Genomic DNA, 27,992 nt, shown 5'->3' with positions numbered 1-27,992 from the left:
ACTCCACTGCACAGGCCCAGGGCAAGGGGCAACATGGAGCCTGGGCTGCATGGAGCCTGCTCTGGAGTAGGCCAGGGAGGTGAGCAGGCCATGCAGGTGCACAGTGTGCCTGTTAACGCTCTTTCATCTTCCAGCCCCGTCCTGGAGACTGGAGGAGGCCTCTTCACCACCACGTGGCTTCCACTCGTGTTCTCTGAGGAACCTCTTTTTTTTTTTTTTTTTTAATATTATTTTTCAGTTTTCAGTGGACACAACATTTTTTTAAAAAATTTTTTGTGGTGCTGAGGATTGAACCCAGTGCCCCGTGCCCCGCGCATGCCAGGCAAGCACATTACCGCTTGAGCCACATCCCCAGCCCGAGGAACCTCTTTTTTAGGTTGGCAAGTGACCTGTCCATTTTGCACAAGGATAGTGTATGACTTAGAGTAGCCTTCCTGAGGCCACAGAGCCAGGGATTTTGCCTGGTGTTCCAACTCCAAGTCAGGTGCTACTCCCTCACATGGATGGACTAGAGAAGGTTTGGCCAACTGGCACCGGGTCAGCCTGGACAGATGGCTTCTAGGGAAGCTTTTTGAGAATCAAACCACCCTGGAGCCTAACTCACGGAAGCTGTTAGAGTATAACTTAGGATGGATCAGACTCTTCTTTGCTCTAATATTCTTTTGGGTGTCTTGAATTTCCAACCAGGCAGTGGCACTCAGGGGTATCACTCCTGTCCATGAGTTGCATGGGTGTAGCATGCATGGAAAGATGCTTGTTCCAAAAACAAATAAAAATACATTTAAAAAATTTTTTTTCATTTAAGCCAATCGTGGTGGTGCATGCCTCTGATTCTAGCTATGCGGGAGGCTGGGAGGCAGAAGGATCGCAAGCTGGAGGTCAGCCTGGGCAACTTAGTAGGTCTCAAAAAATAGAAAGGGCTGACGGTGTAGCTCAGTGGTAGAGCCACCCCTGCGTTCAATCCCCGGTACCACACATGCAAAAAAAATTTCATTCAAATATATGTGTCAGCATTGAAAGTAAGTGCATCCTTGCTGTTACCAACTCCGGTGCAGAAGGAAGTCGAACATGGCTGTCCTGCCTGGAGTTTCTGTTGTCAGTGGGCTGCTGGGCTCCCTTCTATTCTAGGCTCTTTTCCATCATGGCTGTTGGATCAGTTTCATATTACTGGTGTTTCATAGCAAAGGTGGGGCTTTGTGGAGGATGGTACATGGGGAGAGGGTGTTCCTCAGTCATTTTCTTATCTGGCAGCTCTTGGAGTGGGAAGCAAAACGACCTGGGTTCTTGTCCCTGCTCTGCCTCTACCTGGCTGGGAAAGCTGTGGCAAGTGGCCTCATGGCTCTGGGCCTATCTTCCTAGAGTCCCATTCTGCTTGGGTCTGCACAGGCAGCCCTGTAGTTGGAATACCGCTTTCTGGTCTGGTTCCCTTTGTGAAGTAAGGGACCAAGCTGGACTCGGAGCTGTGTCCCAAGCCTGCCTTATCTCTTGTGGCACTTTGAGACATGCTGCCTTGAGCCCTCAGGGAGCTCATAACTAGAAGAGACCCTGTAGGGAGATGGGAGGTTTTTCTGTCCCTCAGTTGCCTCACCTGAAATGGGGAGGGGGTGTCATAACAAAGCCAGGGTCTCAGTCTTGACCATGCTGAGGATCTGCAAGGTCACACATATACCTTGCTTGGGACAGTGGCTGGCACATAGTAAGCACATGTTGACTGGAGACATTATTCTAGAAGGCTGCTCAGTATCCTATTTATGGAAAGGGTATGCTGTTTATTACCTACATCCTTGTACATTTGTCTGATCATTTCCTTTGGACAAATTCCCAGAAGAAAATGGTAAGACTATAGATTATGCACATTTTTAGGACTTTTGCTGCCGTTCTGACTCCGAGGGGTAGAGACAGCCTTTTTCCTGTCCCGCTTCCCTGGCAGGTAAGGGAAAATAAAGATTAAATTCTCTTCCTTGGGGTTACTCTGATTACTGTTTATACTTATTTAGATATTTATTTACTAGTAAGAATCATTAAAACTTTTTGTTGGGGCTGGGGATGCAGCTCAGTGGCAGAGCACTCGTAGCATGCACGAGGCCCTTTGTTCCATCCCCAACAACAACCACAAAATATTTTTTTTTTGATAATTTTAATATTTTTTTTTTTAGTTTTCGGCGGACACAACATCTTTGTTTGTATGTGGTGCTGAGGATCGAACCCGGGCCGCACACATGCCAGGCCAGCGCGCTACCGCTTGAGCCACATCCCCAGCCCACAAAATATTTTTTTATTGCTCATTTCCATTTGGCTTAATTCTGTTCCTTTCCTTTACTCAATTTTCTCTCTTTTTTTTATTTTTTGAGAATTTCCATATTTGTTTTTCAGTTTTTTCGGCGGACACAACATCTTTGTTTGTATGTGGTGCTGAGGATCGAACCCGGGCCGCAAGCATGCCAGGCGAGCGCGCTACCGCTTGAGCCATATCCCCAGCCCCTTCTCTCTTTTTTTAAAAAACAAAACAAAACATTTTTTTTAGCCCCTTATTCCTCTGCTGTGTGGGGCACAGAGTATATAGGCAGGGGCTGCTTTCTTTGTCTTGCTGTGCAGGAGATGGAACCCAGGGCCTCATGCATGACAGACAAGCAAGTGCTCTTATCCCTGAGCCACATCCCCCCGCCACTGGGGATTGAACCCAGGGATGCTCTACTACGGGTCTATACCTCCTCACCCTTTTTGTGTATTTTTAAGATTTCAAGACAGGGTCTCACTAAGTTGCTGAGGCTGGCCTTGAACTTGCTGTCTTCCTGCTGCAGCCTCCAAAGTAGCACAGCATTCTAGGCGTATGCTGTGCACCCGGCTTCAGATTCCTCTTGGTTTGTTGCTCTTTTTTTCTGATCAAATTTAAAACAATTTTAATCACTCTTATGTAGATTTTTCTAAGTCACATGTTTCTCTGTCAGAAGTTGGCCCCCGTCACAGTCTCCCTCAGTGCCTTGGCCCCACTGGGCCGAGTGGAGAGTGGAGCTGGCCGCGGTCCTCTGAGGGGAGGGTCTGCCCCCTGTGCCCAACTCCAGTCCGCGTGGCCTCGCGTGGCCCTGCCGTTGGTGCTTTTGTGCCTGTTGAAAGCGTGTGTTTTCTTGCTTGTCAGTCAGTGCCCCTTCTTGCCACTGATGGTGTTCCTGCCTGTGCAGTCCTCTCTTGCCTTTTCCTTTGATGCTTTGATGGCTTACAAACCCAAACCCAAGCTCGAGGAGTAGAATGAGAGCCAGCCACAGGGGAGGCAGGCTGAGAGATCTGGACCCCACTCGGGGCCTCCCGCTGTGCTCCTGTCCGGGTGCCTGTGTCCCTCTGTCTGGGCTTGTCCAGGGACCGTGGGCCTCGCTTCTCTGCCTGGAGGATTGTTAAATAGACCCTAAAGGAAGGCCCTGGAGCTTTTGTTTGAGAAGAGTTGTAAAGGTTTGACTGCTTACTCTGCAGTCCGCCTGCCTGGTTATTGCTTCTAGATTGTTCTAGACTGTTCTGCATTGGTGAAGTGGTTGGAGCTATATAGGGAGAGTACAAACCTGCTCCAGAGACAGGCTGCCTAGATTTGAATCTCAGAACTACCTCTCTGGAGCTTTGTGCCCTTGGGTGAGTCCCTTGACTTCTCTGTCTTGTCTTCATCCTTGGGGAAATAGGGGTAATCAGCATCTGGTTCATAGTACAGCCATCAAATGAGCAAACAAATGTGAAGCCTGGGGACAGCCTCCATGTACAGGAGAAGCTCCTGTGTGGTGGCCGTTGTGGCCGTCCTCAGAAGCTGGCGTGGCATCTCCCTTTGCAGGCTGGAGAAGCAAGACTGAAGGAGATGGCATGGGTGTGGCACCTTGTTTCTGTCTGCTCCTGAACCCCAGTATGGGCACTTAGTGGGCAGAGTGTGCGCACATTGGGTAGCCTAGCTAAGCCCAGGGCCGAGGGTGCCAAGTTGGCATTTGAGGTTCCAGTTATGGGTACATGTCCTGGGGACCCTGTATTGACATATGGGGTCTGCATGTTCACACAGGCACCTAACATTATCTCTATTTTATTGTTCTGTCCGTTTGAAAGTTTCTTTTCTAGGAGCACTGTGCAGTAGACTTAGGTGAACCACGTATGAATTTAAGTTTTCAATTAATCACATTAAAAAAGTAAAAAAAAAAGTAGAATTTTTATTATTAGTATTATTATTAGTATTATGTGGGGGGGGGGATAGTGCTGGGGATGAAACCTAGGACCTTGAACATGCTACTACTGACCTGTACCCTGCACCCTTTTCTTATTTTATTTTGAACTGGGGTCTCACTAAGTTGCTGAGACTGACCTGAACTTGTGATCTTCCTGCCCCAGTTTCTTGCCTTACAGGGGTTATAGGTGTGTGCTACTGCATTTGGTTTGTGAAATTCTTTTTTTTTTTTTTTTTTACAGTATTCTTCAGCAGTATTCTACCTCTGTGGTATATCCCTAGCCCCTCACTCCCTTTTAAAATTTTTTATTTTGAAAGAGGGACTTGATAAATTGTTAAGGCTGGCCTCAAATTTGCCATCTTCCTGTCTCCGTCTCCCAAGTTGGTGGGATTCATAATGTATTCTATTTAATCCAATATAGCCAACATATTCTTATTTTAACATACAAATTTTTGGTGAGATATACTGCACTTTTTTTTTTTTTTCATACTAAGTCTAAAAAATCCACTCTGCATTTAACCCCCTTGGACCTCTTCATTTAGACTGGTCACATTTCCAGTGCTCATAGACACAAGGGACCAATGATTCTGGTGTGTTACCTAAAAGATAACAAACAAAGAAACTTGTTGGTTGTGGAAATTGGACATGTAAGTGTTTATTTTTGATTCACCCTTTCAGAGGCTTGCATTTAAAATTTTACAGTGTTGGGTCTTTCCTGCAAGTACTGCTGTTTTCATTTAGTTGCTCAACAAGTATTTACTGAGCACTTATAGCTGCTGTGGAAAGTGATCACAGACATCGTTTCAAGGTGTCATTATTCACAGTGGTTCTTCATCCTGTGTATTTTCTTAAAACCTGGAAGGCAGCTGCTGTTGTGGGGAGAGTCACAGGACTTGTCCATCTTCAGGGCTTCGTGGCGAATCAGATGGACATCTAGAGGCCTCCTCCTCCAGGCCTGAAGTGTCACCTCGCTCAGATCTTTCTCTCCTGGCTTTGCTCCTGTTCGTGGGAGGTGCTGTCCTGCGGCTCTTTTGAGGGCTCCCTCATCACATTCTGAGCTACCTGTGGGCCTCAGGGGAGCCAGCCCTCCTAGCCGTCACAGCCTGGAAGATGCTTGGTGAGAGATGGGGCCCTGAGCCCCATCCGAGGACACGTAAAGGGGACACTGTCCCCTTTACAAGTAGGAAGTGATCTCACAGTGGCCAAGCAGTGTCCAGGCTTACTTGGAGAGCTGGGAGTGCCTCACTCCCAAGTGCTGCCTTCGGTTTCCAGGACCAGCCCCCTTGCCCTCACCAAGAACCAGTGCTGCCTGCTCTGCCCAGAGCCTGCCCACACAGGCCACCCTTGCCCCCTTCTGGTAGCCCCCTGCCTAGCCTGGCTCACTCTGCCCACCTTTAGCCCTGGCCTAATCCCGCTCGTGGCCTGGAGCAGCTGCTGCCTTTCCTGGCTGGCATGTGTCACACGCTCATCTGTTTCAATTGCCTTTCTCTGCTGGACCCTGAGCCCTGTGCCTGTGATCGGGCTGCCCAGTCTACTCCTGGGTCCTGGCCAGCGCCAGGCCTGGCTCAGTGGATGATTGAACCCCGAGGAGCCTCCCTGTCTCTGTGCTGGGTCAGAAAAGCCGGGTCTCCCGAGTCTGCACTTGAGACCCAGCTCAGGAATGTCCTGTAGGACTTGAGGCCAGGGCTGCTCTGGGCCAGCAGAGGTGCTGCCTGGGGCTCTCTCAGGCCAGCTGGGGACAGGGGTAGTGAGGAAGTGTTTCTAGGCCTTTGGCCAGACATGGGGACCTGTCACTTGAGGTTCTGAGAAGCCTGTGGGATTCCATCCTGCTCCATCTCAGGTGGCCCATGAGAAGGTGGCAGTGCATTGAGTGCCCTGCAGGGGTCAAAGCCGGGACTCAGGAAGTCACGGGAGTCACTATGACCTGATTTTTAGTTCACGTTCCTGCTGGGCCGCCCAGCCTGCCCCTTAGACACAGACAGAGCTGCTGGTCACCTGTTCCGTTAGGAAATCCTCCAGGAAGTGCAGTGTGACTCTCTCCCAGCTGAGGCTGGGAGCTGGGGTACAGTGAGACAGGGTGAAGGGACCCAGGTGACAGTGGGGTCTGAGATAAGGAAGGAAACTCACGGGGTGGCGGCCACCTTTCTTTCTGTGTGGTGTGGGGACAGTGAGTCCCACCAAGCTGTGAGGATAAGGTGGGGGGTCCCTTGAATCCAGGGTAGGGGACACCAATGATTTCACATCAGGAAAGAGGAGTAGAAGAGACTGAGACACAGACTTAAGTCCAAATAGTTACATATTGATACTCTGCACGGTGGCTCCGAGGGCAGGCTCCGAGGGCAGGCTCCGAGGGCAGCCGTGGGAGCAGCCCTGGAGTATGCCGGCGTCTTCCTTCCCCCGAGATATGAGAACTCTGCTCTGCACTTCATGAGCATTGGGCCCACCCAAGAGACAGGGAAGATGCACTTCCTGGGGACCTGGAGAGGGCTGAGGAGGGCCCAGAACAGGCTGAGCTGGGAGGGAGGAGGCTCAGAGAGGTTGGAAGAAATGATTTCATGGGTATGTCTGAGAGGCCACTTTCCTGCCCCTCTCTCTGCTCCTGGGCAGGCAGGGTAGGCTGGTGTCCAGGTGGAAGGATCCACAGGGTGAAGGCAGGGTGATAAAGGGGTCCGAACCTGGGGACCACAGTACCATAGCCTTTTCTTCCAAGGTACCCCAAACTTGATCAGCATAATTTATTTCTGTCACAAGCAGGGGTAGCAGTGACAGCCCTGCCCAGGCAACCAGGCTAGGACCTGGCCTTGGGAATGTGCTGTCCTGAGCAGGAGTAGACCGAGGTCAGGAGCAGGTAGTGGTGAGCTGGTACCAAAGGAAATCGTGCTGACAGAACAGCCAGGAACCTTGTCTTGGGAGAATCCGCAAGGGCAGTGAGTGAGCTACTGCAGTACCAAGGCCTGGGCGTGAGGTGGCCTAGGGGGTGCCACAGCAGACCTGCTGCCCCCGACAGTCACCACCACACAGGGTTTACTGGAGTAGTGATTTTATCATGAAAGCTGCAGGCGTAGTGTGTTTTTAAACCATGCAAACGTGCCACCCCACACTCTAGCACTTTGTGTTTGTGCTGCAAATGTCACAAGATTGACGGCTCTTGCTGTGGGTGATGGGGAGTTACAGGGCTGGGGCGGCAGGACCTGCTCTGCCATCTCAGAGGGAGCAGCAAGGAAAGCATGACTTCCTCTTTAGGCTCCAGAGGAAGCCCCTGTTCCCTCCTCATTCTTGTCTTCGTGTAGTTTTTAGAACATCCTTTCAGGGTGCGTGTTGACAGCCCTCGGGCAGGTGAGGAAACTGAGGCGTGGAGGCCAAGGAATCCGCCCAGGCTTCTCACTCATCCTGGGGGAGGCAGAGCTCAGACCCAGGATGTGCTACTGTTACAAGACTACTGGACAACCTTGGCATGAGGGCCCCTCCTAAGCCAGCCAGGAGGCCAGAATCTGTAGAGGAGATGACAGCTCACTTCTCCAGCATTTTTTTTTAATGACATTGAAAATTTTGATTGTTTTGTTTTACCCCATGTGTTCTCTTCTCTCTCTTCCTCTCATTTTCCCAGGCAGTTGCTGGCATGATGATGCTTCTCCCTGTCAGGGACAGGCTTCTCCAGAGGCCAGGCACGTCCTCTCTGTGACCATAATGCCAGTGTGGCACCCAGGAAAACTAACAGGATTTCTCTAATACCATTTAATAGCTGATCCATAATCAGATTTTGCCAGTTATTCCCAGAATGTCTTGTATAGCCTTGGTTTCCCAGATGCGGAGGGAGCTGGGAAGGACCAGGGGCTCACATGGGACCTTTTCCCAGCACCCCGGCTTTCTGAAGAGTTAGGCAGTTCTGGTGGGGATGGCCTTTGTTCCAGAAGCTTGCAATGGCAGCCACCTGGGGAGGTTGCACTTGCCTCTCCCAAGTGCTGCCCGTGAACTTAGTCGGTCTAGAAGCTTGACAGGAAACCATCCTGGAATGTGCTGCAGGCCTGTGCTGCAGGCCTGCATCGAGGTTGGCAGGGTAACAGCTGCCAGGGGTCCTAGTTGGGGGGATTCACCCCCTTAGTAAGCAGTCTGTGGGGGTGACATTCCGACCTCCTCAGCTCCCCTGCATGGCTTTTGCATGCTTAAACAACCTTTGCCTGCATTTGCAGTCACGGGATTGTGAAAGGTGACTTACTTTCTATATCTAGGTATCTATCTATCTATCTATCTATACACACACACACACACACACACACACATATTTTAGTTGCAGTTGGGCACAATACCTTTATTTTATTTATTGTTATGTGGTGCTAAGGGACTTGCATGTGCTAGGTGAGCATTCTAAACTGAGCCACAACCCCAGCCCCTGAAAGGTGACTTTGTAATCTCGATGCCCTCTGCCATCAGGGGTGTTCTGTCAGGAAAGCCTCTCCCACCCTGACCTTTTAGCAACCCTTCGTCTCTTGGATTTGTGTCCTTGTTCAGGGGTTATAGTCCATCATGAAATTATGCGGTTCAGTCCTCTTTCTGTATTACGTGGTGCATGTGCACCACATAAATGGTTAGCACGCCTGTTCCACAGAGTCCCCAGAAGTAAAGGGGAAAAAAACCCAGGAGAACATCAGGCAAAGGACAGGGTCCGAGAAGGAAGAGAAGGAAACGTGCGGTCGGAACATGACGAGGGGCGCCCTCGCCAGCAGTCAGGGAGTGCACTCCTGTCCCAACAGCAGCAAGGGAGTCACTGCTGATGCTTTGCGGTGGGCAGCTGGGCATTCCCCACTCGGCGGTGGGTGAGTGGGCACGAAGAGTGAGTCAGGCCATCTACCAGCGTGCAGTCTCGAACCCAGTCATCCTGCCCTTCAGAGAGCTCCTGGTGGAAAGGAGATGTAGGTCCACAGGTGCTGATTATAGCCTGGCTTGGCCTCAGCAGGGCAGTGGTGAGTAACAGAGGAACGTCGCACTATGACATGTCACCAAGCCGACACTGGAGTGGGCCAGGCTGAGCCCACTGACCCAAGGAGGCTGCCAAAGCATCCAGTCTGCACTGGCCCTCAGTGTCCTGGGCTGGGGCAGCTTGGTGACACATCAGAGGCAGAGCCCTGTTGTAGTGTGATGGGGTGGGGGCAGGGATGACACCCAGGAAGCTGTTGTGTTTTCAAATCCTAAAATAAAGATCCCTGGCATTGCCCACCCCAAACTTACTTGGGATCCTACCCTGACTCTGCCTTTTGTTCCCAGGTGGAACAGTCTTCCATTTCTGTTGCTTCTTTTTTGGGGGGAGGTGCTGGGATTGAACCCAGGGCCCTGTGCATGCGGGGCAAATACTCTACCAACTGAGCTATATCCCCAGCGCCTCTGTTAACTTCTTTTTATAAAAATAATGAACCCTGATGGGCACAGTGGCCCACGCCTGTAATCCCAGCAGCTCAGGAGGCTGAGACAGGAGTTCAAAGCCAGCCTCAGCAATGGTGAGGCACTAAGCAACTCAGGGAGACCCTGTCTCTAAATGAAATACAAAATAGGGCTGGGGATGTGGCTCAGTGGTTGAGTGCCCCTGAGTTCAATCCCCGGAACCCCCCCAAAAAAGTAATGAACCCTCCAGGAACACTTCAGAAAGCAGAGTGAAATATACATTAAGAAAGATATGAAGAGGCAGGAAAAATCGCGTCACCCAACCAGGTGCAAGCAGGTGGCCGTGACACCATCTCCACATGTTGCTTTCTTTTTCTGCTTTACACAAGTCCTTGTCGCATAGTTTATTTTTTTGTGGTGCTAGGGAATCAAACCCAGGGCCTCGCGCATGGTAAGCAAGCTGCTCTACCACTCAGCTCTATCCCCAGCCCAGGATTTTGTATCTGGTTTTTCGAAAAAGAGTAAGTGTGGCCACCTGTGCAGGCCTGATGTTCAGAGCTTCCTGGCCTCTGGGCGGCTGTGCCATTTTCTCCTTTTGTAAATGCCATGTGTCCCTGGGAGGGGAGCCCTGGCAGCCAGAGATCGGCGTTCGTGCCTTGTGGCCCAGGGATGGGAGATCAGTGAGGGGGAATCTGAGAGGGCTCTTTTTTTGGTACTGGGGAACTGAACCCAGGGTCCCTTTACCACTGAGCCAAATCCCCAGCCCTTTTTTTATTTTGAGTCAGGGCCTTGCTAAATTGCTGAGCCTGGCCTTGAATTTGCAAGCTGCCTGCCTTACCCTCCTGCCAACGGGATTACAGGTCTACACCACCATGCCGGGCTCAGAGGGCTCTTTTGGGGAGGGGGGATCTGCTTCCTTTGGAAGGAAGGCCAAGGCTGGGCTGTTCCTGGATGGGGAGGAGCAGAAGGTAGGTGGGAGCTGCTTGAAATCTGAACTCTGACTTTGGAGAGGTTCAGGCTTCACGCCTCGCTCAGCAGGCCCTGAGTCAGCAGAGACTGCCGCAGGCCAGGGAAGCAGTGGCCAGGCCTGAGGAGGCCAAGGGCATGTTAGCCAGCTGAGCAGATGGCCCGGGTTCAAATCACCTACTGGCCGGTGACCAAGTTACTTGGCTCTTCATCTGTAACTGGGGAGATTCCTGGCACCTTTCTCCCAGGGTTAAGTGGGTTAATGTGTCAAGTGCCCAGGGGGCCATCATGTTCAGCAAGGTGTTGCTATTAGCAAGTGGCCAGTGGTGTCCCATGTGGCTGCTGCCTTGGGGATCAAGGACACACATCCATTACTCAGCTGTCTGGGGGACACTGGCCAGAGGCTGTGTGCCCCCTGGAGGAGGCCCAGGAGCCCACACCCCGTAGCATAAGGTGAGAGCACATTGAACATGAGCTTGTGCTCAGGCAGAAGAGTCACTGTGGCTGTGCAGAGGAGGCCAGGTGCTGTGGGGCCCCCCAGACTGTTCCGTGGATGAGGCGATTCCAGGCCCTGCTCTTGTAAAATCCATCATGGGAATTCAGCTGCAGTAAACTTTTGTCCTCCGGATGACTCTCAGGCTACCTGAGCCATTTGTTGATGTTGTTAAAATAACATACATGGGGCTATATATAGCTCAGTGGAAGAACGCTTGCCTAGCATGTGTGAGGCACTGGGTTTGATTCTCAGCACTACAAATAAATGAATAAATAAATAAAGGCATTCTGTCCATCTACAACTACAAAAAAATTAAAACAAAAAAATAACATACACTGTTCCCTCTCCTACACCCATGCATCTGACCCAGCCCCCTTCTTTGAGACCCTGAATGTATGCATGTGTTTCTGCACTCTTAGCAGTCCTCCGTGTTGGTCCTCAAAATTAGTGCAGTTATTTGAGCACTTTATTGCATTTTCCTTTTATAAAAATATTTTATCTTTGTAAAAAAATAGGAAGCTAATAAAAGTGCTAGAACTGCTGATAAGAAATGGAGAGTTCACAAACTTGGACACATTTTAGAGACACATTTGACTGCATGAAACAGATTTGTAACTCATGGGACTTCATCTGAACTTGTGTATTCAATTTTGAAGGGAAAGAATAGCATTTAAAAGCAATTGAAATGGCCAGGGGTGCCTGTAATCCCAGCAACTCAGGAGACTGAGGCAGGAGGATTCTAATTTTGAGACCAGCTTCAGCAATTTAGCAAGGCCCTAAGCAACTTTTCGAGGCCCTGTCTCAAAATAAAAAGGACTGGGGATGTGGCTCAGTGGGTAAGCACTCCTGGGTTCAATCCCCAGTACCAACAAAACAAAAACAACCCCACAACACCTGAAATGCAGGAGGTGGGTCAGAATTGTGAGGAGCCAGTGCACCTCGGGTGTGTATGAAAGGTCCTGTGGAAGCCTGAAGCCTGAAGCTCCTCTACAGGTGCTCTTGCAGTCTGCCGCCCCTCTGGCCTGGGGTGATTGGCGATGGCATAAAGAGTGACCAGCTCCTGGCCCAGTGCAGGCCCCGGGTGGAGGTGCATCGCTTGCCCAAGCCATTCCCCTGAGAATTAACTGACTTGCTGGGCAGAGCTAGGCATGCCAGGTGGTCCTCGGTAGATCCTTGATACCTCCTTTTAAGCCCGATGTCAGGCAGCTGCCCCAGCTGGTCAGAGCAGGAGGTGGTGTCAGGGACACTCCCAGGGCCTTAGACTGTGGCTGACAGAATTCTGTGCTCCATCCTGCCTCGAGGTGATGCAGGTGGCTCCAGGGGCCACTCACATGCCTCCTCTTAGCAGATACTCAAAAACTAATACTGGAGGTTTGGAGGTCCAAGCACTGGCCGGGGAGTATTGGGCCTCGCCCAGGTTCTACCACTGACTCTGTGCAACCTTGGACAAGGCATTTCCCTTCTCTACACATCAGTGTCATTACCTCTAAAAGTAAAGAACAGAGCCAAGCTTTGAATTCTGAACCTGAAATCCATGGCAGGACTTTGGGGAATAGGAATCTCCTACCAAAACTACCCTCGTGTTCATCTGCACGCGCACTGATTTCTCTGTAGAGTTCATTGCTTGGTAGTGCGAAGGGCTGCATGGGCAAAGTACTGCACACTGGGGGCTTCAAGGAACAGAAAGTCACTGTCCCAGAGGACAGTCCAACAGTCACTGTCCTAGAGGATAGAGGTCTGAGATCAAGGTGTCAGCGGACCTCCTTCCAAAGGTGTTAGGGACAGGTCTGTTCCAGGCCTCTCTCCAAGGCCTGTGGCTAGCCATCCTCTCTGTGTGTCTCTTGTATTGCAGTCCCTCTGCACGTCTGACCCAGCCTTCCCCCTCCTTTTATATTAATTAGGTATAATGACAGCAGAATGCATTTTGATTCATTGTACACAACTGCAGCACAAGTTTTCATTTCTCTAGTTGTGCATGATGTAGCGTCCCACAATATGTGCAGTTATACACGTACCTAGGATGATGATGTCCATCTCATTCCACCATCTTTCCTGCCCCTATGCCCTCTCCCCATCCTCCCTCTCCTTTGCCCAATCAAAATTCCTCCATTTTTCCCATGCCCCCCCACCCCCATTATGGATCATCATCCACTTATCAGAGAGAACATTTTGGCCGTTGGTTTTTTGGGATTGGCTTACTTCACGTAGCATCATATTCTCCGATTCCATCCATTTACCTGCAAATGCCATAATTTTATTCTTTTAATGCTGAATAATATTCCATTGTGTATATATACCACAATTTCTTTATCCATTCATCTATTGAAGGATATCTAAGTTGGTTCCACAGTTTAGCTATTGTGAATTGAGCTGCTATAAACATTGATGTGGCTGTGTTACTGATTTTAAGTCCTTTGGGTATAGACCAAAGAGTGGGATCACCTTTTCCCCACTTTTAGTCATTTATTTGTATGTAGTGCTGAGAATTGAACACAGTGCCTCACACACGCTAGGCAAATGCTCTACACTGAGCCACAATCCAGTCCCAGCTTTCCCCTTTTGATGAGGGTAATGATCATGGGGTCAGGTCCTCCCCTACTCCAGTGTGACTTCATCTTAACCAACGATGACCCTGTTTTTACATAAGGTTATTTCTGTAGTTCTGGGGTTGGGACTAGGGTCCCCCTAGCTTGGAGGTCTCTTAGAGAAGAGATTGGAGGAGCCAACCCAGCCTTAGCCACAGGGGGCTGATATGAACCTGCCACGGTCATAGACTGACTGAGAGGCTGGCACCAGTTTAAATCACTCTTGTGTCCTACAAGGCCGGTAGGAATAGCTCCTTTTACTGGTCACCTGCTCCACCAGGCTCTGTGGCCCACCAATCACATCAGTGCTGTGCCCTGCTTCAGCTGGGAAGTTGGGGTTTCTTCTGGCTTGCAGACTCAGTCTGAGACTCAGCGGATGGTAAGTGGCACTGGCTAGAAAGTGCCGCAGTCTGCATTTGAGCCCCGCTGTCCACACAGGAAGCTGGTCCCACCAGCACACCATTGTGCCTCTGCACTTGGAGACTGTATAGATTATTTTGCCTGAGATAGTCACCTCAACAGACTGTCCCAGACAGGAACCATCTCTTTTTTATGCCTGTCTCCCTCCCCACAAAGAGAACAAAAGCCCCAGCACACAGTTCGGCCTGGCAGAAATATTTGCTCATTCATTCACTGACGGAGATGGCTGCACACCTTCTATGAGCCCTGCAGAGTTCTTTTGGGGACACGAAACACACAAGGAAAACCTCTGAGAGTGGTGTGTGTTAGTGTCAGCAGAGGGGCCACCGAGATGGCTGGGCTGTCAAGGAAGGGATGTTGCAGCTGAGACCCAAGTGACCTCAAGGACAAACAGGTATAGAGGCCCTGGGTGGAGAATAGGCGTGGCCTGGTAGACACTGTGTGGCTGGGTGGCGGGTGGGTGGTTCCAGGTGAGATCGGTGGGGTCTGGGCAGGGAGTGAGGAGTCTGGTGTTGGGACTGAGAGCTACTGCAGGGCTTTAATGGAGGTAATGAGGTCATGGGGAAAATAGATTGGCAGTGCGATGGGGGTGGGCATAGGTGGACTGTTAAAAAGATGGTGTAGTGACAGGGCGGGGCGTGGGGGGGAGGCAGAGCCCACAGGAGGGAGTGGTAAGAAAGACTGCGAGGCCACCCTGCTAGGTCTTGGTTGAGCAGCTCCAGAACCAGTGCTGTGCATTTGCAGATGTGGAGGGCACTGGCCAAAGTGGCTTAGAGGCGGACTTTGGAGGCTAATTGTTGGCTGTAGCACAGAAGGATTGTCTTCAGGCTGTACAAGGGTGGCCACCCAAGATCTTCTCCCCTCTTCTTGGTTTCCTAATCCCCATCCCAGAGCTTACACACCAGCCCTCCTGAAGCCTCGGTGTGCCCCTTACTGCCTCCTGAGTGGCCTTGACAACCCAAAGGGGCTGCGAGTCCTGCCAGCTTCCCCCACCCCACCACACAGCCTGCACTCCCGGCCTCAGGAAGATGCTTTGCTGCCACCGTGTGGACAGGAAGAGTCCTACCTGTCTTGGAGGCCACACAGGTCACCAGAAGCCTGAATGAAGCCTTTCCCTGCGGTCAGACACAAGCTTTGGTCTCCAGGAGCAAGCTGGTCCTTCTTCATCTTGGAGAAGGAAGATATCCACCAGTTTCCTGCACATTGTGTGGGCTGCAGCCCGGCACAACCCCGTTTTTATCAGCGCATCAGCCAGCAAACACTGGGTGGAGAGCTGGGGCGAGGCCTGTGGGACTCCTGTGGCAGAGCTGCCCTTTGTTTCTAGCTCAGGACCAGCATTCTCCTCTTCTTTTTTTAAAAAAAGTAATTGTAGATGGATAACATGGCTTTATTTTATTTATTTTTATGCGGTGTTAAGGCTGGAACCCAGTGCCTCCCGATGCTAGGCAAGTGCTCTGCCACTGAGCCACAACTCCAGCCCAGCATTCTCTTGATGGCATCTCATGTCTCACCTCTACCCATGGTCCTTCTGTTTCTGTGGAACAGCCCCTCTGACCCCAGACGCCTGTGCATATCCGAGAAGGGCATCTGAGCACCAGGAAGCCCCTCCTGCACTCTCTACCCCAAGGGAGGTTGTTCAGCCTGTCCCAGAATCTCCACTGCAGGCATCTGTGAGAAGTTTCATCTTAAATCTCCCAGAAATTTGCAGGAAATTTTCAGCCCCTGAGAGGCAAAGTGCTTTTGGTGGCCTGAGGAAATAGTAAACCCAAGGGCTAGTTTTATGCTTGGTCTTCTTTAGGGCTTGCCAGCATGGAGCTTTTTAGGGCTGCCTTCTTTGCTCTAGGCTCACTGGGTAGTGGCTATGAGGTAGAGCTGTGTTTGCTGCATGTCTTTGGAGCAGTCTTGTCAGATGGGACATCCTCCCTGACCTGGGGATAGCCCAGGAGGACCTGGGGTTGGCCCGTGAGGAAGAGGTGTATGCCTGTGGCTACTTTTCTCTTTGGAGTCTTCCACTGACCTGATACGTTGAGGCACTTATGTGGTCTTTCTTCTGTAGTTTTTATGGGTCAAGAAAAGTTTCCGGGAAAAGAGGATGCAGTCAGGTAAAGAAGAGGAAGCTGTCTACGCTTGGGAATTGGCCCAGGATGAGCTTTTTGCCTGGATGGATTCTTCAGGTGCAGTGCAACCCGGGAGCCTATGTCCTCTTAAGTGTCATTGTTCTTTCAAGGACTGGGCACTGCTGCCTGCCTTCTCTGACTCGTGTGTGTGTGTGTGTGTGTGTGTGTGTGTGTGTGCGCGCGCGCCACACAAGCCATGTGACCAGCACTTATGGGCTGGAGCTTTCTCCCTTCTGACCCATCCTGGTGTTATCCACTGAGGAAGAGTGCTAAATGCTAAAGCAACATACCCATGTTAGCCATCTTGTCCTCTGTCCCCTCGTCCCCAAACTGGCTCCCGCAATTCCTGCTTAGGGCTTGCATTTTCATTAGCTGGGGGAAGACTTGCGAACGGTCAGCCTTATTCTTTTTGAGGCAGGATAATCCCTATGCTTGTGAGAGAAAGCGCAGATGGACAGAGGCAGATAGGCACGTCTAGGCAGAAAGACCTTGTTCTTTTGATCTGAAGCTCAGAAAGTTTGGCAGACTTACACGTGAGTATTGGGTTGTGTTCTTGTCTCTGTGCCTGCCTGAGGATCTGGGAAAGGCTTCTCTGTGGAAAGGTCTATGACATATGGGGGAATGTGCTTCCTGGAGAGAAGCAGCCTTCCTCAACACTGTTAATAACTAGTCCCATGAAGATGTGAACTGCCCCAGAGATCCAGCCCAGGACTTGGGAGTTTCCAGCCCTCCTTTCTGCCAGAGCACCTAGGATAGGGAGGCCCTGCCTTCCCGGGCATTCCCCCCAGCCCCAGCCCCCCAGGAATGTGCGGCTTTTATCTCTACTAGCTTAGACCACAGAGTTCTAAAGCTCAAAGGGACATTGGGATGTTGAAGGGGACACTGGAAATAGGGTGGGACTGGGGTGGAGAGTCTTGGGAGTGTAATCTTTTCCAAGGAAGTTCAGGCCCCTCACCCCTTGCCACTACCTAAACTGGTTTCTCCTGATCTGCTAGGCCTCTGTGGTTGTACTTTGTGAATTGTGGTGCGCTGGCTGTCTCAGGGACCTGGGAAAGAAAGGAGTGATTTGACTATGCACAACTCCTACCCCGTTTTGGGGTGGTCCCACATTTTCTGGGTGCAGCACACTATCATGAAACTAATAGAGTTTGGGGTGCTTCCATTTACAGAGTGACAGGTGCCAGCCAGTACTGGAAGCCACCTTGTTGCCTTCATCTGGACATGGGCAGATGAAGTGAGCAGCCAGGGAATGGCCACTGAAGGCTCAGAAGTGAGTCACTGTGGTCTGGGCCTGGAAGTTATCTTTTGATTTTTCTGCTGCCCTTAGGCAGGAGACTTAGTCCAGACAGATGAGTATCTTTTGGATCTTCAGAGGAAAAGAAAAAGGGGGGCAGCTCAGTCATTAATAGCAGCTGGCGGTGGCATCCAACAGCTCTCTACCTCAGAATGTCTAGCCAAAAATTGAGACAGGATTGCCTTGTTCAAGCTCCTCATTTTACAAATGAGGAATCTGAGGCCCAGAGAGGGCATAGGCTTGGTCATTACTCCTAATTTGACCTCTTAACCAATGACCTCCTGTCCTTGGCCCTTATGGTTGCTCTGCCTTTGAAGAAAGAGAAAATGGTCAACTTTTCTCCAGAACCGTGCCTAGTGTGTGGTGTACTCAAGGACTGTTATTTATTTGGCCTGCTCTTAATGACAACTCCTTACCTACCTGCCCAGTCCTAGGAGGAGCCCTGGGCTGGAATTTCCTGTTTTCTGCGGGCTCCCAGGGGCTGCCCCAGCAGGCCGGCTCCCCTGCTCCACCGATCCTAGGTGTTCCAGGCCAGACTTGCCGCCTCTCTCGCCTGACTGGGCTTGCTCCCAGCCGCTCCAGGTCTGGGCTTGCCGGCTGCGAGGTGGAAGAGTTGAGGGACTCGGTGGGCCCACACCAGGTGCCCAGAGGCCGGAGGTCTGTGCACCCCGGCTGCGGGCCCGGCCTGGGCCCAGCCCCGCGCCCCTCGCCATGGGCCTGGCCCTCGCCATTGGGCCCTGAGCATGGAGCGGGGCTGGCCGCCCGGGGACAGCTACAGCGGGGAGCGGCCCTCCGCCTGCCGCCGCGCCCTCAGTGTTTGCGACTCGCTGGACCTGCACGGCGCCCCGGCCGGCCGGACCGCCGCCGCCCTGCAGGCCGCCCTGTGCGCCGCGAGCGAGCAGCCGGCGCGGCCGCGGAGCGTATGCTCGGGCAGCTCGGGGCCGGCCCCCACCGGTGCCCGTGGCCTGCTACTTGGCCTCCTGCGCCCGCGCTTTGGCCGCCGGAGCCCCGCGCCCTCGGGGCGGCCCGGCTCTCCCGCACCCAGCCCAGTGGCTAGCCCCACGGCCAGCCCCGCTCCGGTCCGGCGCAGCCGTGCCCCCGGGGAGCCTGCGCTTCGGCCGCGGCCCACCAGCATGACGTTCCTGGAGGTGAACCGTCTGGAGCTGGCGGCGGCCGAGGCGCCGGGCGCGGGGCTGGGGCGCGCCGGCAGCGCGGGCTTCCTGCGAGGCGCATCGCTGTGGAGCAGCCAGCGCTGGCAGGTGTTCCGCGGCAGCGGCGGGCGCGGCGCCGAGGGTCCCCGGCGCGGTCTGTCGGCGCTGAAGAAGAGCTTCAGCTTCCGCCTGCGCCGCGGCCAGGAGATCCGGCGCTCCGAGTCGGGGCTGCTGGCCCGGCCGCCCCGCGCGCGCACCCGCAGCGACGGCGACGCCAGCTCCCTGGGCGCGTTTTCTAGCCGCCGCGACCTGCTGGGCGCCGAGGTCCCAAGCGCTGCGCCAGAGTCCAGCCGCCCCCGCGCCGCCGCCAGCCTCTGGAGGCTGCTCACCAGCCGCTTCCGCCGGAGGGAGCCCGCGCCCGCCGCGCCACTGTGGAGCCGCAGGGCGCCCGCCGCCCCCGGGCTCCTGAGCGCGCCGAGCGGTAAGGGGATGCAGCGCCTCCTGGGTGGCCTTTCTGGTTGGAGTCTGGCAGAAAACTGAGGGCTTGAGTGAGAATCTGCCGGGAACCCACCTGGTCAAGGCAGGCACGCCGTGTGGGCCTGGAGTAGATGGGTCCCTCCAAGTGTCATCAGTGCAGCAGTTGGTATCTGGGGTCATCAGCAGTGTCCAGAAGAGATGGCAGTGAGAAAGGAGGAATCCAGGCCAGAGCAGGCTATGGCCCTGCCCGAGCATCCTAGAATAGGAGAGTAGGAAGGGTTCTAGTTCACATCCCCACCCCCTTATTTGGCACATGCAGAATTGAGGCCCAGGAAAGGAAGGTGCTCTGTAGAGGCAGATGTCTCTAGGCTGGACTCAGCAGCTTCCTAGCTCCTGGTCTGGGGTTGACCTCTCACTGTGAGGGGACCTGGTTATGATAACTACTCTGAAACAATCTGGGGGCAGTGTGTCTGGGAGCCAGGGAGAAGCAGGGCTGCCCAGACAAAGGCCAGCCCAGGCTGGGCCAGCAGGAGCTTGCTGGAGGCTGTAGGTGGAAACTTGGAGGGCAAAGGAGCTGGGGGCCGGCCATCAGAGGACAATGGTAGCTGGCAACTTCCCTTCTCTGTGAGAAGCCCTGCCTGACTCAGGGGCTAGTGGTGCTGGAAGTGTTTGAAGGGAAGGGAGTCTGGAGGTGGGCCCCCAGCTAAGGAGGAGCTTGGGAAAGGGATTGGGCAGGGCAGAGTAGATATGGCCTCATTGGACCTGCCTCTAGAACAGGGCCAGGTAAGGCTACTCCCTCTTCACTCTGGCTCAGGAATGCAGTGGGTGGCCCCACCCTGCCAAGGGTGAGCAGTTCCTACTTGCAGGAGGCCAGCCCCTCTGCCAGATGCTCTGCCCATTTTGGGTCTGGTCTGAGACTTGTTGGAGTGGCCTCTAACCTGGATGAGAGGTACCCTGAAACTAGCCAGGTGGGCCCCAGGTGGGCCCCAGGTGGGTATTACCTGCTGGAGCATGAAGAGGAAAAAGAGGGATACAAGTCTAAGGCCAGAGAGGACTGAGACTGAGCCCTTAGTCTATTCCTAAAGATTGACTTTGGGCCTGGAGTGATGGCCCATGCCTGTGATCCCAGTGGCTAGGGAGGCTGAGGTAAGAGGATTGAGAGTTCAAAGCTAGCCTCAGCAACTGCAAGGCTGCTAAGCAACTCACTGAGACCCTGTCTCTAAATAAAATACAAAATAGGGCTGGGGCTGGGGCTCAGTGGTCAAGTGCCCCTGAGTTCAATCCCTAGTAAACCCGCCCCCCCCCAAAAAAAAAAAAAACAAAGATTGACTTTGGCTTAGAAAGAATCTTCCTGCTGCTCCCTAGGGAACTAGGGGTGAGGTTCAAGGTCTCGTGGAAGACAGTGCTATCCTCTGGCCTTGGCCAAGAAGAGACATTATAGGACACATTGGTGGCAGTTAAGACAGGTGTGTGTGCCACAGTGGCCCTGATGGGGTGGCTCTGTCTTCACAGATTCATTTGTGAACAGTCAGGAGTGGACCCTGAGCCGCTCTGTGCCGGAGCTTAAAGTGGTGAGTGGGCCCGAGAGAGGCCCTGGCAGTTCTGTGGCTGGGTGGGACAGGTTTAGAATGGTGGGCCTGGGCTTGGCTTCTTCTGATCCTCTTCCCTCCCCGTGGCCCGCCTTCTCCCTTCAGCCCTGGTCTTCTCCCTGATGCCTCTGATCACTGCTTTGCCCCTTCCTCTCCTGCAGGGCATAGTGGGGAACCTGTCTAGTGGGAAGTCAGCCCTGGTGCACCGCTATCTGACAGGGACCTATGTCCAGGAGGAGTCCCCTGAAGGTGAGCTGTAAGGCCAGCCTGGCCCAGAGACTGGCCACGTGGACCTCTTCTCCTCCACACTGTGGGCCCCTTTCCTTTCCCATCCTCCTGTCTCCTCCACTGGGAGCTTAGGTTTCTGCTTTGCCTGGCCCCTATGGGCCCTTCCTCCAAGTTTGGTCCTGACTCTGCACTCCATCCTAGGGGGTCGGTTTAAGAAGGAGATTGTGGTGGACGGCCAAAGTTACCTGTTGCTGATCCGAGATGAAGGAGGCCCCCCTGAGCTCCAGGTGATGCTCCTGCCGGGGCCCTTGGTTTCTGGTTGGGACTGGGCAAAGTTGTGTGTCTGGGGACAAGAGCCTGTTAGGATCCTCCGTCCCTTGGCCCTTGCAGTGTGGGAGTCTGCAGGCCCAGGCGAGTGTGCTAACTCTGCTTGGTCTCCCTAGTTCGCTGCCTGGGTGGATGCGGTGGTGTTTGTGTTCAGCCTGGAGGATGAAATCAGCTTCCAGACAGTGTACAACTACTTCCTGCGGCTCTGCAGCTTCCGCAATGCCAGCGAGGTGCCCATGGTGCTAGTGGGCACACAGGGTGAGGCGGGGCCTGCCTGAGTCTGCAAGGGAGCAGGGGTTGGGCCAACCGAGCCTGGGTGGGCAGGGGCAAGTAAGCCCCCAGCTTCCACTCCCTTCTCAGCCCCTCCCATGTTGCCTGGAGCCCAGGGCTTCTTCCTTGCTCTTCTCCCCCTAGTCCTGTAATCGTGTGACTGTCATGTCCACGTTTTTTGCCGTGAATAAAAGACTCAGAGGTTAAGTGGCCAGCTCATTTTTACTTCATAATAGCAAAATGAAATGAAGCCCAGACTCTGCATTCCTAGGCCTGTATAGCCACCCCACTCCCCTGTCCCGAGTGACGCCTCCCCTCCTACAGACGCCATCAGTGCCGCCAATCCCCGCGTCATCGATGACAGCAGGGCCCGCAAGCTCTCCACAGACCTGAAGCGCTGCACTTACTACGAGACGTGCGCTACCTACGGGCTCAACGTGGAGCGCGTCTTCCAGGACGGTAACTTGGGCCCCTGAGCGGGGTGCAGGAAGGTTCCCTGGCAAGCAGGGTTGTGTTTCGCAGGGAGGCGCCGAGCTGGGCTTTCTACCCTTCTACCCTTCTCCCCAGTGGATATAATTGATTCTGCTGTCCCCTGCAGTGGCCCAGAAAGTGGTGGCCTTGCGGAAGAAGCAGCAGCTGGCGATCGGGCCCTGCAAGTCCCTGCCCAACTCGCCCAGCCACTCGGCCGTGTCCGCTGCCTCCATCCCAGCCGTGCACATCAACCAGGTGCGGCCACTGACCCTGTCCCTGGACCTGTCTGTGCGTCCCACTGCCCCCTCTGCCGCCTTCTCACACTTCTCTGTTGGCTTCCCTCCGCCTCCTGCTCCTGCATGTGGCTTGCATTCCATTTAGCCTGCATGATTGGCCTTGGCCTCAGCTCGGACACATGGTGACTGCCTTCCCTGCTCCTGTTTTTCACCCTCCGCTCTCCATTGTCTCCCGCCAACCATCAGCTAAGATGGCACAAACACGTGTTCTAGTGAGCCTTGTTAGCATTGTCTCGGGAGCTGTGTCCTGTGGAAATCGTACTCTGCTGGCACAAGGAGGAGAGGCCTGCTGGGCATTCACCCTTGGCCACACTGGCCTAACCCCTGCTCTTTTAGGTGAGCCCCTTTGTGGCCAGCAGCTGCAGTACTCTCCTTCTGAGAGGAAGAGGCAACAGACGGCCTCGTGTCTGCTGAGCACAGAGGCTTGCCCCGTCACCTTCTGGGAGTGTCTGTATTTTAGAAGGGCAGCGCTTGCTCCGAGTGGTGAATGTTCTTGGTGCTGTGTGGAGTATGGGGTCTTCTGAACCAGGTCCTGTCAGGGCCCCTACAATAATGCACTTGGATGCCTGTCCACACCTGGGCCTGTTGATAGGTCAGTTTTCCACCTTGGCATGTGGGCCAGTGCTTGGTTCTTCAGCTGCATTCACCACTTTACTGCCCTCTGCTGCAAGCCCTGGGCCATACATGGACAGGCTCAACGGAGCGGTCAAGCTTACAGCCACTGTACTTTCCAGCGGCAGCCTTGTTGCAGTTCCCCGTCCCTTTAGGACTTGTGAGAAGGTGCTGGAATTCCCATCATTAACCCTCTTAGGAGAGAGGAGGAGGGGTGGGTCTTTCTTCACATTCTTTGAGAGCAGCTGCACCCTGCCCTGGTAGCTCTGCTTGGTGGCTCCTTAGGCTTACCTTAGAGTTTGAGGAGGCAGGCGCTCAGGCCAGGTGCTGTGCTGAGAGCAGGTGGGTGCAGGCCTCTGGTCTTCCGAGTCCTGGAGCAGACCCTTTGGTGCACTCCACCTGTGAACTTTGTCGTTTCTTTTCCCTTCCCTTCTCTGTTCCCACCTGAAGCTGACTCTGGTAGTCCAGTCCGTTCTGCTCTTTGCTCTGTGTCTCTGTCCCTGCCACACACATGCTCAGAGCAAATCTTAGACCCCTCAGCATCCACCTCCTGGCCTCTTTCCAAGGTGTCAGATGTGTCTGACTTTAGGGTCCATCCGAGGTGAGCTGCTCCCTGTTCCAGATCACCTGCTAGCAAGGGCTCCACAGTTCTTCACTTCCAGGCTGTGTCTCTGACTTTGGCCTGCTGGTCCTCAACTCTGATCTAGCTCCCTAGTCGGTGCAGAAACCCTCCTTTCAGGACTCCAGGACAAAAGCTAGTGGGGCAGCTCCGGTGGCACATTGTAGCAGTGGCAACTGGACCCTCCTGGCCTCCTCGTCCCTCCAGCTCCTCTCAACACATACTGTTAGGACCCAGTGGTGCCTCTGTCACTGTGCGCCCCTAGCCAGGCCAAGAATTCCTGGCACCTGCCTGCTGCCCAGTATCCCTCTCCGCCCCGCCCCGGAGCCACTTCAGCAGCCCTCTTTGTCCTTAGGCCACGAATGGCGGCAGCAGCGCCTTCAGCGACTACTCGTCCTCCGTCCCCTCAACCCCCAGCATCAGCCAGCGGGAGCTGCGCATCGAGACCATCGCTGCCTCCTCCACTCCCACGCCCATCCGCAAGCAGTCCAAGCGGCGCTCCAACATCTTCACGGTACGTGCCCCGCCCTCCTCCCTGCCCAGCTGCTGCCACTGCACAGGCAGGGCCGAGCACCAAGCTCCCACCAGGAGGGCACGGGCAGCCCCCGTCAAAGGATGCCACCTGCAGCCTCTCACTCGAGGACACACATGGCTTCTAGAGGCCCCTCACTGGGCCCTCAGAATCTCTAGACTGTTCCTCTGAGCCCACGAGGGGCTTCCCTTCACGGCTCGCACCATGCCCCCAGCCCAGCGTCCGACCCCCTGTGCACACGCTCCCCTGCACCTCCTTCCCTCCCAGCCCCGAGGGTTTCTGTGTCATCTTGAAGGGATCTTTGGGCTGGTGGCCTAACTCCCCTGACCCCCTTTGATTCAACAGCTAATGAACCGGAGGCCAGAAGGCTGTTTGCCCAAGGCGACACAGAGGGTTAGCTGGCCGAGCTAGAGTCAGAGCCAGGCCTCCCAATCCGCCTTCCGGCTCTTTTTCCGTTACCCCACTGCCGAGGGGAACATTCATGCTTCCCACCCACCGCTGTGATTGGTTTAACAAAGGCTTAGCCATCTTTTCCTGGGCTTCACCACGCTGCCTCGTGCCTCCCGCTCAGGTTTGTCCTGTCTCCTTGTGAGCTACTTGCCCCTCCCCACCAACCTCATGTTCCCACCCAGAGTGGGGCATACCCCCTGCTCAGGGCCAGCCCCTCAGCTCGTGGGCCTCTGAGCCTGGTGTCCCTCCACTCCCAGTTTTTATACACTGTGTTCTCCCCAACTCTGGCCCTCCTGCTGGGCTCTGGCTGGACTGTTCCTGGAGTCTTGGCCAGACAAAGGTGGGTGAGCGGCCTGTCCCTCTGCGTCACTCCATGCGCCTCTTTCTGAGAGCCAGGGCTTGGCTCTTGGCTTGGGCCTGAATCCAGCCAGCCAGGCCAGATTCTCTGGACCCTGCCAGACAGAGCCAGTGCCCCAGGCTTTGCTCCTGTGTCCTCGCCTCTGCCCTGCCTGCACACCGCCCCCTGCTGGCTGCCTGCCTCCGCGCACCGCGCCTGCCCTGCGCGCTCACAGACCTCTCTGTGGCTGCTGCCGCCCACTGCACTTGCCCAGCCCTGACCCTCTCACACCTGCAGCTTCCTGCCTCTGTTCTATTCATTGAGATGCTCGGAGCCTTTGTGGCCACCTGCTTGTGCCCACACCTGCTGCTGTTGCTGCTGTAGAGCCCTGGGGTACCTGTGTCACGGTGACCGCTATTGGCACCCTGCTCCCCAGCATTGTGCCGCAGTCATCCCCTGCCTGGATTCCATTCTTAACCTCCCATCTTCCCCTACTGGCTGGTTCAACCCCAGGGCACCCTCCGCCTCCCTCCTGCACCCGCCACCCTGGCTCCACAGCCTTCTCGGCGGCGTTCTGTGCTCGCTCCATGTGCGCCTTGCTGCCTGCCTTCCTCAGCTGTGCTGCTTCCTGCGCCCCTTTCTGCTGCAAGCTCATAGCACGGCCTTCCCTCCAGGCCCTTCCATTCTCTCCATCTTCACAGTGGCGACCTTATTTTTTCTCTCCATCATTTCCATGGTGACTTCACTTGCGCCATTGTCCCTGAGGCGGCCTCAAGGCATGTCCGTCTCTATGGGGTATCTTGGGACCTCCCCCCATCATCGCTGTTGGGGCCACCCTTCTCCCTCATCAAACCTGCTCGAAGGGGCGCCCTGTGTGTCCTGCCTGCTCTATGGCTGGTGACCCCCCGCGGGGACGGGTTTGACATCCCCAGTCTCCCCCATGAATCCATGTACTCATTTGTTACCACTCTTGCCCCTGTTCCTGTCCTTCATGGGAGAGGTGCCCCTCTGGGCTCCTGGGGTCCTCTGGAGGTTGGCAGCCTCTCGGCTCACCAGCCTGGCTGGGGCGGGCTGGACCCTGCTCCCCAACTAGCATTTCTGTCTGGGGACCTGGTGGCAGCAGTTTCACCCACCTTCCTCTTCCCTGGGCCAAAGGGGCAGAGGGCTGTGGCGGTCCGGGCTGTGAAGCCCAGGAGGGGACTGGGGACAGGTGCTGACCTGGAGCTGCCGGGTGGCAGTTTACTCTCCGGTAGCTCTTTGCCCAGTTCTTCCTGCTCCCTCTGGCTGTGCTTTCTCCCACACTGCAATTGCAGTCCTTTGGCCCCTCTCTGTGCCCTTGGCTCCTGGCAGCCTGGGAGAACAGGAGGGATGGGCCCAGGCCTCCGAGTGGTGGACATTCCCTTCTGAGATGGACTGCTGGGCCACATCTGCCCAGTGGGTGCAGCCACCGCCGCCGCCGCCTCCTCCTCCTCCTCCTCCTCCTGCTCCTCCTCCTCTTCATCCCGCTGCCGCCTCGCCTCTCCCCAGGCGCCTGGGTCTCTGCCCTCACCAGTGCTGACCGACTTGTGCGGGGCTTGAGTATAACTTGCCAAAATCTTTATTCTTTCGATATTTGCAGATATGTGCCACTGTTTCCAACTTTTCATCAACAAAAAGGCCTTTCCAACTCCTTCCAAATTAGAAGACCAGGTGGTGACACACAGCACCTCTGGACATTCCCCCTGTGCGGGGCCGGAGGCGGGCCGGGCCCTGGGACTGCTCTCAGATGAGAAGCGGCCGCCGAGCTCCCCGCTCCAGAGACCCACAGGAACCTTTGTAACTAACCCCACCCCCAGGGAAGGCTAGGAACGCTGGAGCCCGTGCTGGGGGCTGCCGGGGACCAGGCCCGGCTGGACACTGCGCCAGGCTCGCTGCATGGAGAAGAAGGGAGCTCGGCCCCACGCCGGCCGGCCAGCGCGACGAGGCCCAGAGGGGCGGGGGCGCCGAAGCCCGCTGGCCCAGCTGCTCCTGGGGGGAGCTTTCCTGCCCCTCCCCTCCTCTGCTCCTTCCTGCATGGACTTCTGCCGTTCCTGCTCCTGCTCCAGAAGCCGCCGCCACCGCGCTTGCCTTGCCCCCTCTTTTTGGCCTCCCCCTATTTCCTAGGATCCGCATTTGGGTGGACTCTGCCCCAGGAGCTTGGCAGGGCGCAGGGCCTCTTCTGGCCTCTCTCCTCTCTCTCTCCATCCACTGTGCCCTCGGGCCACGCCGACACGCTCGGTGCCACATGCCGCGTGGTGTCTGCGCCGCAGACGGTCCACCGTCCGCTCACTTCTGGACTTTGCTCTCCCCGGTTGTCGTGCCCTGTGCTCCTGGCCAGCCCTCAGCCCCACCAGCCACCTCTCCTGGCCCCTCCCTTCTCTTACACCCCAGCCCCCCGGGCTGTGTGCTCCTCCCACCCTCGGTATTTCGTGTCCTTGCTCTTTTGGGAGGGTCGGGCCCGGATCAGTGACCTGTGCTGCTCTGTATGGTGCCGTGTGTAAGAATAAACCCGTTGGAATACTCGTGGTCTCAGTTCCTTCCCGGTCCCGCCGCCCCGGCCGCCCCTCTGCTAGGGCTGCCCAGGAGGAGGGAATAAGGCGGGAGGGCTGGGAACTCCAGGCAGCTCTCCGCCCAGGCCCTGAGCCGCTAACCCGCCTCTTCTTCTCTCTTCCAGTCTCGAAAAGGTGCTGACCTGGACCGGGAGAAGAAGGCTGCAGAGTGCAAGGTGGACAATATCGGGAGCGGCAGGGCCATCCCCATCAAGCAGGTCAGCACTTGCTTTCCCATGGGCTCAGGGCAGCTGAGAGTGAGGCCCCAGAAGTGCTAGTGGGTGGTTCTTCTTGGGGCCTCTGTGATGAGGGAGATGGTGTAAGGGGTGAGTTTCTTCCTCCCAGGCACAAGTTCTTATGCAGGTATAAGGGTCCACGCTTCTATTCAGAAACCCAAGGCCCAGCAGCCTCTTCCCCATGCTGCCGCCTTTGGGCCAGCAGCTCTGGCTGTTCTTGCTCATCACCACCAGGGGGCAGCAGAGAGCTACCGGCTGCCCTCAGTTGGTGGCTCCCAGACCTGCTGTTTCTGAGGTAATGGAGCTTCTGGTCCATGGGCTAAGGAAGAGAGTTCTTGAGAGTAACCTGAGGAGAATGCATGGAAGTGGGTTCTGAGGATGATCCC

At 54.8% G+C, this 27,992-nt stretch overlaps 1 protein-coding gene across 6 annotated transcripts in view; it reads left to right on the top strand.

The window, feature by feature from the left end:
- The window catches only part of Agap3 (ArfGAP with GTPase domain, ankyrin repeat and PH domain 3), a 52,780-nt gene that overhangs the window by 5,578 nt on the left and 19,210 nt on the right, over window positions 1-27,992 (top strand). For 2 of the 6 annotated variants that reach the window (XM_027943452.3, XM_027943451.2), the window contains exons 2-9: window positions 20,585-20,643; window positions 20,823-20,910; window positions 21,091-21,176; window positions 21,333-21,474; window positions 21,811-21,945; window positions 22,085-22,212; window positions 23,840-23,998; window positions 27,496-27,588. In XM_027943452.3, coding sequence (XP_027799253.1) covers window positions 20,585-20,643; window positions 20,823-20,910; window positions 21,091-21,176; window positions 21,333-21,474; window positions 21,811-21,945; window positions 22,085-22,212; window positions 23,840-23,998; window positions 27,496-27,588 — 890 coding nt within the window. Of the gene's footprint in view, window positions 1-18,187; window positions 19,077-20,584; window positions 20,644-20,822; window positions 20,911-21,090; window positions 21,177-21,332; window positions 21,475-21,810; window positions 21,946-22,084; window positions 22,213-23,839; window positions 23,999-24,407; window positions 24,588-26,421; window positions 27,473-27,495; window positions 27,589-27,992 lie in introns of those variants that run through there. The other 4 variants (XM_027943456.2, XM_071610794.1, XM_027943453.3 and 1 more) reach the window with 3 other exon arrangements.

The sequence above is a fragment of the Marmota flaviventris genome, chromosome 1 (genome assembly GCF_047511675.1).
Source record: "Marmota flaviventris isolate mMarFla1 chromosome 1, mMarFla1.hap1, whole genome shotgun sequence".
Classification (NCBI taxonomy): domain Eukaryota; kingdom Metazoa; phylum Chordata; class Mammalia; order Rodentia; family Sciuridae; genus Marmota; species Marmota flaviventris.
This window is presented reverse-complemented; position numbering and strand designations above follow the sequence as displayed.